At 39.8% G+C, this 19598-nt stretch overlaps 1 protein-coding gene across 2 annotated transcripts in view; it reads right to left on the bottom strand.

The window, feature by feature from the left end:
• DOK6 (docking protein 6) overlaps window positions 1-19598 on the bottom strand; it is a 411999-nt gene that overhangs the window by 64269 nt on the left and 328132 nt on the right. For both annotated transcript variants that reach the window (XM_060119271.1, XM_060119272.1), the window contains exon 7: window positions 18741-18858. In XM_060119271.1, coding sequence (XP_059975254.1) covers window positions 18741-18858 — 118 coding nt within the window. The remainder of the gene's footprint in view (window positions 1-18740; window positions 18859-19598) is intronic.

Raw genomic sequence — 19598 nt, 5'->3', positions numbered from 1 at the left:
GAGGAATTAGGCTCCCTGACTTCAGACTATACTACAAAGCTACAGTAATCAAGAAAAAAAAAAAGACACTATGGTACTGGCACAAAAACAGAAATATAGATCAATGGAACAGGCTAGAAAGCCCAGAGATAAACCCACGCACATATGGTCACCTTACTTTGAAAAAGGAGGCAAGAATATACAATGGCGAAAAGACAGCCTCTTCAACTCTTCAATAAGTGGTGCTGGGAAAACTGGACAGCTACATGTAAAAGAATGAAATTAGAACACTCGCTACCACCATACACAAAAATAAAGCCAAAGTGGATTAAAGACCTAAATGTAAGGCCAGACACTAGAAAACTCTTATAGGAAAACATAGTCAGAACACTCTATGACATAAATCACAGCAAAATCCTTTTTTACCCATCTCCTAGAGAAATGGAAATAAAAACAAAAATAAACACATGGGACCTAATGAAACTTAAAATCTTTTGCACAGCAAAGGAAACCATAAACAAGATGAAAAGAAAAGCCTCAGAATGGGAGAAGATATTTGCAAATGAAGCAACTGACAGAGGATTTATCTCCAAAATTTACAATTAGCTCATGCAGCTCAATATCAAAGAAGCAAACAACCCAATCCAAAAATGGGCAGAAGACCTAAACAGACATTTCTCCAAAGAAGATATATGGATTGCCAACAAACACATGAAAGGATGCTCCACATCACTAATCATTAGAGAAATGCAAGTCAAAACTACAATGAGATATCATCTCACACCAGTCAGAATGGCCATCATCAAAAAATCTACAAACAATAAATGCTGGAGAGGGTGTGAATAAAAGGGAACCCTCTTGCACTGTTGGTGGGAATGTAAATTGATACAGCCACTATGGAGAATAGTATGGAGGTTCCTTAGAAAAGTAAAAATAGAACTACCATATGACCCAGCAATCCCACTACTGGGCATATACCCCGAGAAAACCATAATTCAAAAAGAGTCATGGGCTTTCCTGGTGGCACACTGGTTGAGAGTCCGCCTGCCGATGCAGGGGACACGGGTTCGTGACCCGGTCCGGGAAGATCCCACATGCCGCGGAGCAGCTGGGCCCGTGAGCTATGGCCGCTGAGCCTGCGCGTCCGGAGCCTGTGCTCTGCAATGGGAGAGGCCACAACAGTGAGAGGCCTGCATACCCCCCACACACACACAAAACAACAGAGTCATGTACCATAATGTTCACTGCAGCTCTATTTATAATAGCCAGGATATGGAAGCAACCTAAGTGTCCATCGACAGATGAATGGATAAAGAAGATGTGGCACATATATACAATGGAATATTATTCAGCCATAAAAAGAAACAAAATTGAGTTATTTGTAGTGAGGTGGATGGACCTACAGTCTGCCATACAGAGTGAAGTAAGTCAGAAAGAGAAAAAGAAATACCATATGCTAACACATATATATGGAATCTAAAAATAAAAAAAATGTTCGTGAAGAACCTAGGGGCAGGATGGGAATAAAGACACAGACCTACTAGAGAATGGACTTGAGGATGGCAAGGGGGAAGGGTAAGCTGGGGCAAAGTGAGAGATTGGCATGGACATATATACACTACCAAATGTAAAATAGATAGCTAGTGGGAAGCAGCCACATAGCACCGGGAGATCAGCTCGGTGCTTGTCACCACTTAGAAGGCTGGGATAGGGAGGGTGGGAGGGAGGGAGATGCAAGAGGGAAGAGATGTGGGGTTATATGTATATGTATAGTTGATTCACTGTATTATAAAGCAGAAACTAAGACACCATTGTAAAGGAATTATATTCAAATAAAGATGTTAAAAAAATTGTAGGAGGATAGCATGCTTCCCTTTGTCTAGAAAAGAAACTTCTTACTGCAAATTTAATATTGACAATGGTTAGTAATTATGGAATCTTTATACCTTATGTGGACGATCTCATTTAATCGCTGTGACAGGTACCATTATCCTCGTTTTAGACATCAAGAATATGAGGCTTAGAAAGATTAAGTAAACAGCCCAAAGTCACACAACTTAGCAGTGGTAAAGTTAATGTTCAAACACAGGTTTACTTAACTCTGAAACTCCAGATTTTAACCTCTGCAGATAGAGCCTCTTCACAATGACTGAGCCACCCAAATTTAGCAGAGCCATGGGGATAAAAAATCATTCAAAGTTGCTACCTCAGATCATCCAAAGAGAAAATTAATAAGGAAACACAAGCTTTGAATGACACAACAGACCAGATAGATTTAATTGATATTTATGGGACATTCCATCCAAACACAGCAGATTACACTTTCTTCTCAATTGTGCATGGAACATTCTCCAGGATGGATCACATCTTGCATCACAAATTAAGCCTCAGTGAATTTAAGAAAATTGAAATCATATCAAGCATCTTTTCTGACCACAACACTATGAGACTGGAAATCAATTACAGGGGAAAAAAACGTAAAAAACACAGATAGATGGAGGATAAACAATACATTACTAAATAACCAAGAGATCACTGAAGAAATCAAAGAGGAAATCAAAAAATACCTAGAGACAAATGACAATGAAAACACGACAATCCAAAACCTATCGGACGCAGCAAAAGCAGTTCTAAGAGGGCAGTTTATAGCAATACAATCCTACCTCAAGAAACAACAAACATCTCAAATAAACAATCTAACCTTACACCTAAAAGGAGTGGAGAAAGAAGAACAAACAAAACTAAAAGTTAGCAGAAGGAAAGAAATCATAAAAATCAGAGCAGAAATAAGTGAAATAGAAAAAAAGAAAACAAGAGCAAAGATCAATGGAATTAAAAGCTGGTTCTTTGAAAAGATAAAATTGATAAACCATTAGCCAGACTCATTAAGAAAAAGAGGGAGAGGACTCAAATCAATAAAATTGGAAATGAAAAAGGAGAAGTTACAACAGACACTGCCAAAATAAAAGGCATCCTAAGAGACTACTACAAGCAACTCTATGCCAATAAAATGGACAACCTGGAAGAAATGGACAAATTCTTAGAAAGGTATAACCTTCCAAGACTGAACCAGGAAGAAATAGAAAATGTGAACAGACCAATCACAAGTAACGAAACTGAAACTCTGATTAAAAATCTTCCAACAAACAAAAGCCCAGGACCAGATGGTTTCACAGGTGAATTGTATCAAACATTTAGAGAAGAGCTAACACCCATCCTTCTCAAACTCTTCCAAAAATTGCAAAGGAAGGAACACTCCGAAACTCATTCTATGAGGCCACCATCACCCTGATACCAAAACCAGACAAAGATATTACAAAAAAAGAAAATTACACACCAATATCACTGATGAATATAGTTGCAAAAATCCTCAACAAAATACGAGCAAACAGAATCCAACAGCACATTAAAAGGATCATACACCATGATCAAGTGGGATTTATTCCAGGAATGCAAGGATTCTTCAATATATGCAAATCAATCAATGTGATACACCATAGTAACAAATTGAAGAAGAAAAACCATATGATCATCCCAATAGATGCAGAAAAAGCTTTTGACAAACTTCAACACCCATTTATGATAAAACCTCTCCAGAAAGTGGGCATACAGGGATACCTACCTCAAAATAATAAAGGCCACATACAAGAAACCCACAGCAAATATCATTCTCAATGGTGAAAAACTGAAAGCATTTCCTCTAAGATCAGGAACAAGACAAGGATGTCCACTCTCACCACTATTATTCAACAGTTTTGGATGTCCTAGCCATGGCAATCAGAGAGGAGAAATAATAAAAGGAATACAAATAGGAAAAGAAGAAACAAAACTGTCACTGTTTGCAGATGACATGATACTACACATAGAGAATCCTAAAGATGTCACCAGAAAACTACTAGAGCTAATCAATGAATTTGGTAAAGTTGCAGGATACAAAGTTAATGCACAGAAATCTCTTGTATTCCTATATACTAACAATGAAAAATCTGAAAGAGAAATTAAGGAAACACTCCCATTTACCACTGCAACAAAGAGAAAAATATACCTAGGAATAAACCTATGTGAGGAGACAAAAGACATGTACGCAGAACACTATAAGACACTGATGAAAGAAAGTAAAAATGATACAAGCAGATGGAGAGATATACCATGTTCTTGGATTGGAAGAATCAACATTGTGAAAATGACTATACTACCAAAGGCAATCTACAGATTCAATGCAATCCCTATCAAAACTGCTAACGGCATTTTTCACAGAGGTAGAACAAAAAATTTCACAATTTGTATGGAAACATAAAAGACCCCGAGTAGCCAAAGCAATGTTGAGAAAGAAAAACAGAGCTGGAGGAATCAGGCTCCCTGACTTCAGACTATACTACAAAGCTACAGTAATCAAGACAATATGGTACTGGCACATAAAAAGAAATATAGATCAATGGAACAGGATAGAAAGCCCCGAGATAAACCCACACAGCTATGGTCAACTGATCTATGACAAAGGAGGCAAGGATAAACAGTGGAGAAAAGACATTCTCTTCAATAAGTGGTGCTGGCAGAACTGGACAGCTACATGTAAAAGAATGAAATTAGAACACTCCCTAACACCATACACAAAAATAAACTCAAAAGGGATTAGAGACCTAGATGTAAGTCTAGACACTATAAAACTCTTAGAGGAAAACATAGGAAGAACACTCTTTGACATAAATCACAGCAAGATCTTTTTTGATCCACCTCCTAGAGTAATGGAAATAAAAACAAAAATTAACAAATGAGACCTAATGAAACTTAAAAGCTTTTGCAAAGCAAAAGAAACTACTAAGAAGACGAGAAGACAACCCTCAGAATGGGAGAAAATATTTGCCAATGAATCAACAGACAAAGGATTAATCTTCAAAATAGATAAACAGCTCATGCAGCTCAGTATTAAAAAATCAAGCATCCCAATCCAGAAATGGGCAGAAGACCTAAATAGACATTTCTCCAAAGAAGATTTACAGATGGCCAAAAAGCACATGAAAAGCTGTTCAACATCATTAATTATTAGAGAAATGCAAATCAAAACTACAATGAGGTATTACCTCACACCAGTTAGAATGGGCTTCATCAGAAAATCTACAAACAACAAATGCTGGAGAGGGTGTGGAGAAAAGGGAACCCTCTTGCACTGTTGCTGGGAATGTAAATTGACACAGCCACCGTGGAGAACAGTATGGAGGTTCCTTAAAAATCTAAAAATAGAATGACTATATGACCCAGAAGTCCCACTCCTGTGCATATACTCAGAGAAAACCATAATTCAAAAAGACACATGCACCCCAATGTTCAGTGCAGCACTATTTACAATAGCCGGGTCATGAAGGCAACCTAAATACCCATCGACAGACGTTGGATAAAGAAGATGTGGTACTTCCGGGTAAGATGGCGGAAGAGTAAGACGCGGAGATCACCTTCCTCCCCACAGATACACCAGAAATACAGCTACACGTGGAACAACTCCTACAGAACACCTACTGAACGCTGGCAGAAGACCCCAGACCTCCCAAAAGGCAAGAAACTCCCAACATACCTGGGTAGGGCAAAGCAGAGAGATTCCCGCACAGAGGAGCGGTGCCGAGCGGCACTCACCAGCCCGAGAGGCTTGTCGGCTCCCCCGCCGGGGCGGGCGGCGCTGGAGCTGAGGCTCGGGCTTCGGTCAGAGCGCAGGGAGAGGACTGGGGCTGGCGGCGAGAACTCAGCCTGAAGGGGGCTAATGTGCCACAGCTAGCCGGGAGGGAGTCCGGGAAAACTCTGGAGCTGCCGAAGAGGCAGGAGACTTTTTCTTCCCTCTTGGTTTCCTGGTGCGCGAGGAGAGGGGATTAAGAGCGCCGCGTAAAGGAGCTCCAGAGACGGGCGCGAGTCGCGGCTAAAAGCGCGGAGCCCAGAGACGGGCGTGGGACGCTGGGACTGCTGCTGCCGCCGCCAAGAAGCCTGTGTGCGAGTGCAGGTCACTGTCCACACCGCCCTTCCGGAAGCCTGTGCAGCCTGCCACTGCCGGGGTCCCGGGATCCAGGGGCGGCTTCCCTGGGAGAACGCACGGCGCGCCTCGGGCTGGTGCAACGTCACGCCGACCTCTGCTGCTGCAGGCTCGCCCCGCACTCCGTGCCCCTCCCTCCCGCCCGGCCTGAGTGAGCCAGAGTCCCCGAAGAGGCTGCTCCTTTAACCCTGTCCTGTCTGAGCGAAGAACAGACGCCCTCCGGCGACCTACACGCAGAGGCGGGGCCAAATCCAAAGCTGAGACCCAGGAGCTGTGAGAACAAAGAAGAGAAAGGGAAACCTCTCCCAGCAGCCTCAGAAGCAGCGGATTAAAGCTCCACAATCAACTTCATGTACCCTGCATCTGTGGAATACATGAATAGACAACAAATCATCCCAAATTGAGGAGCCAGGAGTCAGTGCTGTGCCTCTGAGGTGGGAGAGCGAACTTCAGGACACTGGTCCACAAGAGACCTCCCAGCTCCACATAATATCAAACAGCGAAAATCTTCCAGAGATATCCATCTCAACACCAGCACCCAGCTTCACTCAACGACCAGCAAGCTACAGTGCTGGACACCCTATGCCAAACAACTAGCAAGACAGGAACACAACGCCACCCATTAGCAGAGAGGCTGCCTCAAATCATAAAAAGTCCGCAAACACCCCAAAACACACCACCAGACGTGGACCTGCCCACCAGAAAGACAAGATCCAGCCTCATCCACCAGAACACAGGCAGTAGTCCCCTCCACCAAGAAGCCTACACAACCCACTAAACCAACCTTAGCCACTGGGGACAGACACCAAAAACAACGGGAACTACGAACCTGCAGCCTGCAAAAAGGAGACCCCAAACACAGTAACATAAGCAAAATGAGAAGACAGAAAAACACACAGCAGGAGAAGGAGCAAGATAAAAACCCACCAGACCTAACAAATGAAGAGGTAATAGGCAGTCTATCTGAAAAAGAATTCAGAATAATGATGGTAAAGATGATCCAAAATCTTGGAAATAGAATAGACAAAATGCAAGAAACAGTTAACAAGGACCTAGAAGAACTAAAGACGAATCAAGCATCGATTAAAAACACAATAAATGAAATAAAAAATACTCTAGATGGGATCAATAGCAGAATAACTGAGGCAGAAGAACGGATAAGTGAGGTGGAAGATAAAATAGTGGAAATAACTGCTGCACAGCAAAATAAAGAAAAAAGAATGAAAAGAACAGAGGACAGTCTCAGAGACCTCTGGGACAACATTAAACGCACCAACATTCGAATTATAGGGGTTCCAGAAGAAGAAGAGAAAAAGAAAGGAACTGAGAAAATATTTGAAGAGATTATAGTTGAAAACTTCCCTAATATGGGAAAGGAAATAGTTAATCAAGTCCAGGAGGCACAGAGAGTCCCATACAGAATAAATCCAAGGAGAAATACACCAAGACACATATTAATCAAACTGTCAAAAATTAAACACAAAGAAATCATATTAAAAGCAGCAAGGCAAAAACAACAAATTACACACAAGGGAATCCCCATCAGGATAACAGCTGATCTCTCAGCAGAAACTCTACAAGCCAGAAGGGAGTGGCAGGACATACTTAAAGTGATGAAGGAGAAAAACCTGCAACCAAGATTACTCTACCCAGCAAGGATCTCATTCAGATTTGATGGAGAAATTAAAACCTTTACAGACAAGCAAAAGCTGAGAGAGTTCAGCACCACCAAACCAGCTTTACAACAAATGCTAAAGGAACTTCTCTAGGCAAGAAACACAACAGAAGGAAAAGAACTACAATAACGAACCCAAAACAATTAAGAAAATGGGAATAGGAACATACATATCAATAATTACCTTAAATGTAAATGGACTAAATGCTCCCACCAAAAGACACAGACTGGCTGAATGGATACAAAAACAAGACCCATATATATGCTGTCTACAAGAGACCCACTTCAGACCTAGAGACACATACAGACTGAAAGTAAGGGGATGGAAAAAGATATTCCATGCAAATGGAAACCAAAAGAAAGCTGGAGTAGCAATTCTCATATCAGACAAAATAGACTTTAAAATAAAGACTACTAGAAGAGACAAAGAAGGACACTACATAATGATCAAGGGATCAATCCAAGAAGAAGATATAACAATTGTAAATATTTATGCACCAAACATAGGAGCACCCCAATACATAAGGGAAATATTAACAGCCATAAAAGGAGAAATCGACAGTAACACAATCATAGTAGGGGACTTTAACACCCCACTTTCACCAATGGACAGGTCATCAAAAATGAAAATAAATAAGGAAACACAAGCTTTAAATGATACATTAAACAAGATGGACTTAATTGATATTTATAGGACATTCCATCCAAAAACAACAGAATACACATTTTTCTCAAGTGCTCATGGAACATTCTCCAGGATAGATCATATCTTGGGTCACAAATCAAGCCTTGGTAAATTTAAGAAAATTGAAATTGTATCAAGTATCTTTTCCGACCACAATGCTATGAGACTAGATATCAATTACAGGAAAAGAGCTGTAAAACATACAAACACATGGAGGCTAAACAATACACTACTTAATAACGAAGTGATCACTGAAGAAATCAAAGAGGAAATTAAAAAATACCTAGAAACAAATGACAGTGGAGACACGACGACCCAAAACCTATGGGATGCAGCAAAAGCAGTTCTACGAGGGAAGTTTATGGCAATACAATCCCACCTTAAGAAACAGGAAACATCTAGAATAAACAACCTAACCTTGCACCTAAAGCAATTAGAGAAAGAAGAACAAAAACATCCCAAAGTTAGCAGAAGGAAAGAAATCATAAAAATCAGATCAGAAATAAATGAAAAAGAAATGAAGGAAACGATAGCAAAGATCAATAAAACTAAAAGCTGGTTCTTTGAGAAGATAAACAAAATTGATAAACCATTAGCCAGACTCATCAAGAAAAAAAGGGAGAAGACTCAAATCAATAGAATTAGAAATGAAAAAGGAGAAGTAACAACTGACACTGCAGAAATACAAAAGATCATGAGAGATTACTATAAGCAACTCTATGCCAATAAAATGGACAACCTGGAAGAAATGGACAAATTCTTAGAAATGCACAACCTGCCAAGACTGAATCAGGAAGAAATAGAAAATATGAACAGACCAATCACAAGCACTGAAATTGAAACTGTGATTAAAAATCTTCCAACAAACAAAAGCCCAGGACCAGATGGCTTCACAGGCGAATTCTATCAAGCATTTAGAGAAGAGCTAACACCTATCCTTCTCAAACTCTTCCAAAATATAGCAGAGGGAGGAACACTCCCAAACTCATTCTACGAGGCCACCATCACCTTGATACCAAAACCAGACAAGGATGTCACAAAGAAAGAAAACTACAGGCCAATATCACTGATGAACATAGATGCAAAAATCCTCAACAAAATACTAGCAAACAGAATCCAACAGCACATTAAAAGGATCATACACCATGATCAAGTGGGGTTTATTCCAGGAATGCAAGGATTCTTCAATATACGCAAATCAATCAATGTGATACACCATATTAACAAACTGAAGGAGAAAAACCATATGATCATCTCAATAGATGCAGAGAAAGCTTTTGACAAAATTCAACACCCATTTATGATAAAAACCCTGCAGAAAGTAGGCATAGAGGGAACTTTCCTCAACATAATAAAGGCCATATATGACAAACCCACAGCCAGCATCGTCCTCAATGGTGAAAAACTGAAACCATTTCCACTAAGATCAGGAACAAGACAAGGTTGCCCACTCTCACCACTCTTATTCAACATAGTTTTGGAAGTTTTAGCCACAGCAATCAGAGAAGAAAAGGAAATAAAAGGAATCCAAATTGGAAAAGAAGAAGTAAAGCTGTCACTGTTTGCAGATGACATGATACTATACATAGAGAATCCTAAAGATGCTACCAGAAAACTGCTAGAGCTAATCAATGAATTTGGTAAAGTTGCAGGATACAAAATTAATGCACAGAAATCTCTGGCATTCCTATACACTAATGATGAAAAATCTGAAAGTGAAATCAAGGAAACACTCCCATTTACCATTGCAACAAAAAGAATAAAATATCTAGGAATAAACCTACCTAAGGAGACAAAAGACCTGTATGCAGAAAATTATAAGACACTGCTGAAAGAAATTAAAGATGATACAAATAGATGGAGAGATGTACCATGTTCTTGGATTGGAAGAATCAACATTGTGAAAATGACTCTACTACCCAAAGCAATCTACAGATTCAATGCAATACCTATCAAACTACCAATGGCATTTTTCACAGAACTAGAACAAAAAATTTCACAATTTGTATGGAAACACAAAAGACCCCGAATAGCCAAAGCAATCTTGAGAACGAAAAACGGAGCTGGAGGAATCAGGCTCCCTGACTTCAGACTATACTACAAAGCTACAGTAATCAAGACAGTATGGTACTGGCACAAAAACAGAAAGATAGATCAATGGAACAGGATAGAAAGCCCAGAGATAAACCCACGGACATATGGTCACCTTATCTTTGATAAAGGAGGCAGGAATGTACAGTGGAGAAAGGACAGTCTCTTCAATAAGTGGTGCTGGGAAAACTGGACAGGGACATGTAAAAGTATGAGATTAGATCACTCCCTAACACTATACACAAAAATTAGCTCAAAATGGATTAAAGACCTAAATGTAAGGCCAGACACTATCAAACTCCTAGAGGAAAACATAGGCAGAACACTCTATGACATAAATCACAGCAAGATCCTTTTTGACCCACCTCCTAGAGAAATGGAAATAAAGACAAAAATAAACACATGGGACCTAATGAAACTTCAAAGCTTTTGCACAGCAAAGGAAACCATAAACAAGACGAAAAGACAACCCTCAGAATGGGAGAAAATATTTGCAAATGAAGCAACTGACAAAGGATTAATCTCCAAAATTTATAAGCAGCTCATCCAGCTCAATAGCAAAAAAACAAACAACCCAATCCAAAAATGGGCAGAAGACCTAAATAGACATTTCTCCACAGAAGATATACAGACAGCCAACAAACACATGAAAGGATGCTCAACATCTTTACTCATTAGAGAAATGCAAATGAAAACTACAATGAGATATCATCTCACACCAGTCAGAATGGCCATCATCAAAAAATCTAGAAACAATAAATGCTGGAGAGGGTGTGGAAAAAAGGGAACACTCTTGCACTGCTGGTGGGAATGTGAATTGGTACAGCCACTATGGAGAACGGTATGGAGTTTCCTTAAAAAACTACAAATAGAACTACCATATGACCCAGCAATCCCACTACTGGGCATATACCCTGAGAAAACCATAATTCAAAAAGAGACATGTACCAAAATGTTCATAGCAGCCCTATTTACAATAGCCCGGAGATGGAAACAACCTAAGTGTCCATCATCGGATGAATGGATAAAGAAGATGTGGCACATATATACAATGGAATATTACTCAGCCATAAAAAGAAATGAAATTGAGCTATTTGTAATGAGGTGGATGGACCTAGAGTCTGTCATACAGAGTGAAGTAAGTCAGAAAGAGAAAGACAAATACTGTATGCTGACACATATATATGGAATTTAAGAAAAAAATGTCATCCAGAACATAGGGGTAAGACAGGAATAAAGACACAGACCTACTAGAGCATGGACTTGAGGATATGGGGAGGGGGAAGGGTAAGCTGTGACAAAGTGAAAGAGCGGCATGGACATATATACACTACCAAACGTAAGGTAGATAGCTAGTGGGAAGCAGCCGCATAGCACAGGGAGATCAGCTCGGTTCTTTGTGACCGCCTGGAGGGGTGGGATAGGGAGGGTGGGAGGGAGACGCAAAAGGGAGGGGATATGGGAACATATGTATATGTATAACTGATTAAATTTGTAAAATTAAAAAAAAAAAAAAAAAAAGATGTGGTACATATATACAATGGAATATTACTCAGCCATAAAAAGGAACGAAATTGAGTCATTTGCAGAGATGTTGATGAATCTAGAGACTGTCATATAGAGTGAAGTAAGTCAGAAAGAGAAAAACAGATATCGTATATTAACGCATATATGTGGAACCTAGAAAAATGGTACAGATGAACTGGTTTGCAGGGCAGAAGTTGAGACACAGACGTAGAGAACAAACGTATGGACACCAAGGGGGGAAAGCGGCAGGGGGTGGTGGTGGCGGTTGATGAATTGGGAGATTGGGATTGACATGTATACACTGATGTGAATAAAATGGATGACTAATAACCTGCTGTGTAAAAAAATAAAATTTAAAAATTAAAAAAAAAAGGAAAAAGAAAATGTAGATTCACCATAAAAAAAAAGTTGCTACCTCAGAACCTAGTAGAAGAAACAGGTTTATAAACAAATAGATTGATATATTAAAGCTATACCTAAATGTCTGGGAGCTTGTAAGAGGGAGTGCTGGATGATAACTGTGGGGTATAATGGACATTTCACAGTGAGAATATTTGGAGCATTTTTTTGGTGTCTATCTTGGGGAAGCAACTGTTTCATTCCTCTCTGAAAACTGATATCCAGGGAGGCACTTTCTGCTCTGACTTACCCTTCGTAAGGTAAGGATACACAGTACATGTTCACAGAGAAGGTCTGATCGACACAAAGTGTTGATTCTAAAAACCGGCTCATATTTTAAGGTTTGTTGCCAAATCGCCAGAAGGAAGGGTCGGGCCTTATGGAGAACGTGGGATGTATTGGCTGCTGTGGACCCACAGTGACTGATTCACCTGACAACACATAGATCAAATCCTGGGAAGATGGGAGCGTGAACACGTGCAAGCTCCTTTTTACCCCCGGTGCAAATTTCTCTGTGTGTGTCTTACTTGCTACAGGAGGCTTTTATTAACTTTGCAATTTGGAAAACATCATATCATGAAAATTTAAACAGAAGATCTCAATGGAAGCAATTTAAAAACCATGTGAACTTGAAATTAAACAGGCCGTAAAGAAGGACAAAGGGTCAGAGCTGAGCAGAGAGTAAATCCTCTGATTTCCCTCCCTCGTCTCTGCCAGAACTCCATTTACCGTTTTCCAAAGGTTATCTCTAATCCTAATTGCCTGTTTGCATCCTGTCCTTCTGAGAAATTGGAGCAGCAGATGCCCTTTCGGTGAACATAACATGCCTTCTGTGTAATCAGGTTGGCTGCTGTGCTGACACAGGGGGTCTGGAGCTAATTACAGATGTACCACGGGCGGAGGGAGCAGACAGTTCAGAGCTGGCGTTTGAATATTAATCAGCTTAATGAAAGCAGAACTCCAAAAGTTGTCACCTTTACAAACGGCATCCCCAATTGTCCTTAATTCCAAGAGCGAAGATGTTCAGGCTGTTCAAAAATGAGTCCCAGCCTATCTATGTAGATTTGTGTAAAAAATAGTAATTAAATGTATCAGGGAAAGCTTAAGGATAACACACAGTCTCATAAGGCGGCGCATGGGGATCATTTCCAGCTCACATTCTCGATGCCCCCTTCTCATCATTGTAGCTTGTGGAAGAGCAAATCCCGGATGGAAGCATCAGGTGGAGAGGCAGAAACCCAGCATCTCACAGTATCTCCTGTGCTACCAAAGGAAAGACCAGCAGCAGGAAGCGTCTGTGTTCAGTAACAACGATCCTAAAGCAAGGAACAGACGCGCCAACAAAGGCCTGAGCCTGTGCACCGAGAAGGGCTGCTGGGACCGTGGAGTGGACATGGTTCCTTTCGCGACACTGGTTGAGAGCTGTCCTCAGAGAGAAGAGTGGTCGCGACACCATCCCCTCCTTGTATCCTTTATAACACATTTTCTAATACATTTTTGAGTTCATTGAAGACTCACAAGTGCCTCCCGTGAGCGAGCTTTGGTACCACCCATGGTCTTTACTAGTTTGATTTGTCGTCTTTAATAAATGCTCTTGTCACCTTCACAAATCCCACTTTAAAGACCCTGCTCTATAGTCCATCATCTAAATAAGTAGAATGGCAATTAAAAGTCAAGGTGAGAGCCTTAAGTAAGAACAACTCTGACCTCCTTACTGTAAGCAGCTCCTTTGCCCCTTTTCTGTTTCTTCATCTCTGTTTTCCTTAGACCTTAGTTGTAAAGATGAGATCATCAGGCAACATTTAACATAGTTCCTGGTTTCTGCTTTTCTAAATATACACAACACCTTACCTAACCTGTTAGTTCCTTTCCTGGATGAGAACAAATAAGAATGAAGAATTAAGTAGTTAAAGAATGACTGACTCTCTACCCCTAGCTTCTTCCCCTTAGAAAATTTGTTGGTGGACCCTGCGGGGGCAGGTAAACCCCATGGGCAAGACATGTCCCAAGGAAGATGGGGAGGAGTCAGCAGGCCTGCACACAGCGGAAAAATGATGAAGAATCTGACCTCCTGCCTTAATGATTAACTGAGATGGTTTCCCCTTTTTCCCTTTAAAAGCTGTCATGGCTGAGCAGAATCTTGGGAACTGGTCTCTGGACATGAGTCCACCATCTCCCCAGATTGCCGGCTTTTCTGAATAAAGTCCATCCTTTTCTACCGAATCTTGCCTCTCGATTTATTGGCTGTTGAGTGGTCTTTTTCTTTCTTTTCTTTCTTTCTTCCTTCCTTCTTTTCTTTTTCTCTTTCTTTCTCTTCTTTCCTTCTTTCCCCTTCCTCCCGCCCTTCCTCTCTCTCTCTCTCTCTCTCTCCCCCCTTCTTTCTTTCTGTCTTCTGCTTTTTTTGAGCGTTCCTCATCCTCCCAACACATTTTCTGCTGAAGGCCTCAGAACTAAAATCACAGTTCTATCACTAGTAAAACAAATGATGTGTTTTGAGCATTCACTTTTGAGTCAAGAGTTCAAGATCATGTTTCCTTCCCTTTAACGGTTTATGTTTCCCTGAGTCTAGAGGTAATATCTCTAGAATGCGTTGTGACACAAATGTTTTTCACAAATGCAGAAGTTAGAGAAACATAAATAAAAAATTACGTTCTAATACAAATCAATCATTCCGATTACCTGGTAAAAATCGAGAAAAGGAAAAGTCTTTTTTAACGACTTCTCCAGGAAGAGGTGACATAACCCATCACAGCCATTTAGGGATAGAGATTTTAAACAGCAGCTGCCTCGTACTTAGCTAGTGTATACTTATTAAAGAGGAATCATTCTGTTTTTCAAATTTTTTGACTCCAGAGAGCTAGAGCACACCGGGGAAACCATAACAGCTCATACTTTCAGAGCGTTGTTCTGGGAGTACCATGGAGAGATCTGATATTGCACCTTTCTTCCAAACATTAGAGCAAACAACACAGGATGTCAGTATTGATATGTCAATCTTCTACAGTGTATATTGCCTCTATGGTTATAGACTGGATGACAGAGTGAATACAGTAAAACCAAGTAAAGTGCAGTTTTGAGGGTGACCGGCAATTGAAGTTATAGGAAGTCTTTATATGTAATGGATTTGTTTTCACACCAGGAATTTTTTTCCGTTCCAGTACGTGTGCTGCTTATTAATGAATTCCAATCTATTAAACTTTAAGCATATAAAACTTCCCCCCCTTTACCTTCTGAATGAAAGCCTGTTGAATTTAATACATATTGATCTCAGCTTCACAGTTAGAATGTTAACAGTATGGTGAAAATATTTTAACGACGGATTTTTATTCCTCAATGCTACCTGCAGTTTACTTGATGATATATCACCCACCAACGCCAAGGTTTTCCTTTGACTCTGGAAGATCAATGATGATAGTTGCTTGACTATGTTCTCCTCTTTGTAAAGAAGAGGTGATGCCACTTCAAGCACAACTGAGGGAGTGAGATGCAAAATAACCACACTTTTAAATGCAGTTTAGTGAAAAAAATGCACCTGTGCATGAAGGGGTGATGAGGTTGTTTCTATTTTGATTTTTCTTGATTCAGTAGTTTTATTCCGCCCTAATTCCGTGAGGGCAGAGCCTGAGGAGGTTACACCCCGGTAAAAACCATGGTCAAAGGCTCTGCCCCTCCACCTCTCTCAGCACAACAAAAGGAGAACAAAATAAATCATTGTCAAAGTATCACTAACAAATTTGTATCTATATTGACCTATATATTATCTACCTACCTACAATCTATTTATCTATCTTTATCTCTCTATATGATATAACCATAATATGAGGGGTATATAAAATGGCAAAATGTGTTTCTCTAAGAAGTATGCAACACAAAAATAAATTCACAGTATAGTGAAATGTACTCTACATTGAGTATATTCTATACTTATCTGACTTACAGTAATTACCTTAATCAATGCATATTTTTTGTTACATAAAAACAACAACTAACGACCAAAGAAGAATGCGACATTGAGATTGAAGGGGTTCGGAATGAGCCTCCCCAAAATGTGCCACTTTGGCGTGTGGGTTATTTTGAGGTGAAGACAGTCAAGGTCCAAAACACTCAGGAAGAGCTTTTAACCTCTCACTTAATTGCCTGAAAGAATTTAGACAGGGGGTCTGGCTCAGACACAGAGATAACTTTATCTGAATGACCGATCAGCGTGGCAGGGCAAACAGTTAATTACCAAACATCTGCTCTTCTTATCGTCCTGTGACTCACCTTCCTCCCCATGGAAGTCCCAGGTCCCTGTCCCTTCCCTTAGCTCAGGATGCCATATAAGCCTCAGTTGCCAGACTTGCCTTTGGCTCTCATGGGACTCCCGTATATGTAACAAATTTTTTTTCTCCTGTTAATCTAATGTCAATTTAATTATTAGACCAGCCAAAGAAGCTGGAAGGTTAGAAGGTAAATTTTACCTTGCCAACAAGATGATATAAATAAACAGTTCATCGTAATCAATAAGGCATTTGAAACCCTTAACTGGAAATTAATATTTGTGACATAAATCATAGAGAATTCTAATTAGTTATTGATTCTATTTTATTGTGTAAATCAATACTGTCCTCCAACAAGTCTCTGGCAATGTTTTCAGAAATTTAATGCATTCTGGTATTTTTTGTTGGGTGCTTATGACATTATTTCTAAAGTTACCAGTCTAAATCTTAATGCTACCTTCGGAGAAAAGTTTTCTGTATGTTACCATGAAAACCACAGTCTTTTATTTGCTGGGATTACAAACTGACACCTTGTCAGAACCCAAAGTTTTCAGTACAGTGGTTCCAACCCATTTCCAATTTATTTGTATTAACATCTCGCTTTCTTTTTGTTTAGAAATTTAACTGTTTTATTCTCTTATTCAAATATTCCACAGTTTTAGTTTTCTTCTATTGAATATCAATATTTACATATATATGTTTATGTTTAAATAAAAACAACCTTACGTTAAAGGCATATTTTCTAATTTTTCTAATCCCTGGAACAAGCAAGATTAGCTTCATAAGATCATGACTGGGGTGATTTTAGTGTGTGGTTACTGGCATTTGTGGACAGAAAAAACAGAATGGAAGCACGTCTCCTCTTTCTGACAAATGAAACTGTCGAAGCAGTTCCCCTCCTTTTCTCAATCCTCTAATCCTTGTGCCATTAAAGATTTTCTCATACAAATAAGTAATACAAAAAGATAATAAGGACCTATTAAATACAGGTAGTCAAGTTGGTGATAAGAGGGTTCATTTAAAATATAAAATGCAATTATCTTCTGTAAGTGACTAACATGGTTCTGACTGCTTGTCCTTGCAGAATGTATCTTTAATCATTCATTCCCACTCATCAAATCCCATTATTCTAGGTTTGAAACTCTGGCAAGCAAATACTGCCTTAAAAATATACTATTTCAGTTTGCTTGTTACAGAAATTTTTTTTTTGTCAAAACATTTAGTGTTGTTAATATGAGCAAGTTAATGTATGAAAAGAAAAATATTCTGAAAGGTTACGATGGCCATTCCTTCACCAGATATTTATTGGGTACCTAGTATGTTCAAGCCTATTATGCTCGAACAAGGTTTGATGAGTGTTTTCAGCTGTGTCTTTTTAGCCTTATTTTTCTTAGTTCCTGCTTCCTCCTGTCTTGGTCAGCTGTTAGTTTCTTGCAGCTGAATATTTTATCTGAAGGTTAAGTTTATGAATTTAGGACAAAGGGAAAAAATAGGAGGAGAACCACGGAAACTGAGTTCTGCTGCTGTTGGTCAAATACCTGCTCCCTGTTCCTCCGATTCATCTGCTAAGCAGTCAGTCAACGCTTCATCATTAGGAAAAATACAGAAGCCACAATACTTACACTTGTCTCCTTCTGCTCTGCACCCGCCCGTATGGTTTCTATGTCAAGGCTTTGGCTAAACCTTAAAACTGTGAGTGGGTTCATGCAGCATTTCATCACAGAGCTGGAAGTCAGCCTCCTGAACTGATATTCAATCCTATTACGGCAACAAGATGCTAAGAAAGAAATCCTTTGTAAAACACAGCATGAAACAGACCCTGGTATTAGCTACTTTTAGCTTCTGATAATATGTTTTGCATAATGTTTTAGTCAAATTCCTGGGCCAAAGCGGGTCCTCAGCCCTTGGTGATCTTTGGGATAATTTTTACCATGAGTCTATGAAATGATACCTTTAGCAAAGCCACGGTAAATCTCAGAGCTCCCGCTGTGGCCAGTGACAGCTGGTAAATGGAAATGGAGGAAAAGCAAGTAATGCAAATACAAAGCAATTAGCATGGCTCGTGGCCCACCTGTAGGAAGCTGAAGGAGGCGCTTTACGGTTACTTGCCTTGCAAACTGTAGATTTCTCCAACGCTGTTCTGCCGAGTGATGTGATGCCAGTATGCACTGCGCGGGAGAGAGATTGATTTGGATAACGTCACTGGTTCAGTCAAGCTCGTCTGAAGCTAAAAGAAAAAGATAATGTGTGTTAGGCTTTGTTTAAAATATTAAACTGAAATGTGTTCTTTTAAAAGTTCAGCGTTAAACGTGGGTGACGTATGATAGACTCTGTTACAGATTCCTGCATTACCTGCTGTTTCAAGATACCATTTTGGTTTTTTTGGAGGGGGGTGCGTGGTGCACCGTGTGGCTTTCAGGATCTTAGTTCCCCGACCAGGGATTGAACCTGGGGCCAATGAAATGAAAGCACTGAATACTAACTACTGGACTGCCAGGGAACTCCCAAGATATCATTTTAAAAAAAGGAAAATCATGACTTAAAAAATATGAAATGAACACTTGTAAACAATTAATCTCACTCATTAAGAAGGGAACAAAAAGATGGTAGACTGATTCCAAGGAGAATTCAAAGGGCTTATAGCTGGTCGGGAACGCTGGTAAATAGCCACAGCAGTAATCAATTACATTCCATCAGACAAGTTTATTTGCATTTCTAGAAGCAAGAATTACCTGCATTATTGATACTATCGGCTTTCTACAATTTATTGAATTGTAAAATAACTCAAAAAACGGAGGTGCAAGCCCTTTCCGAAACAGATACCCCCAAATGGTGCCAAGCACAAGATACCATTTCTTTTTCACCCATTTCATTGTCTGTTGGGCTGCACCTCACAAGCCTACAAGCCCTGTGTTTGCCCAGCTTCAAGACCGAAGAAAGAGCCCGGAGCTGGCAACAGAGACATCA

This window comes from Mesoplodon densirostris, chromosome 15, assembly GCF_025265405.1.
Source record: "Mesoplodon densirostris isolate mMesDen1 chromosome 15, mMesDen1 primary haplotype, whole genome shotgun sequence".
In the NCBI taxonomy this organism is placed as follows: Eukaryota; Metazoa; Chordata; class Mammalia; order Artiodactyla; family Ziphiidae; genus Mesoplodon; species Mesoplodon densirostris.
Note: the sequence above shows the minus strand (reverse complement) of the source record. Positions and strands in the feature narration are given on the sequence as shown.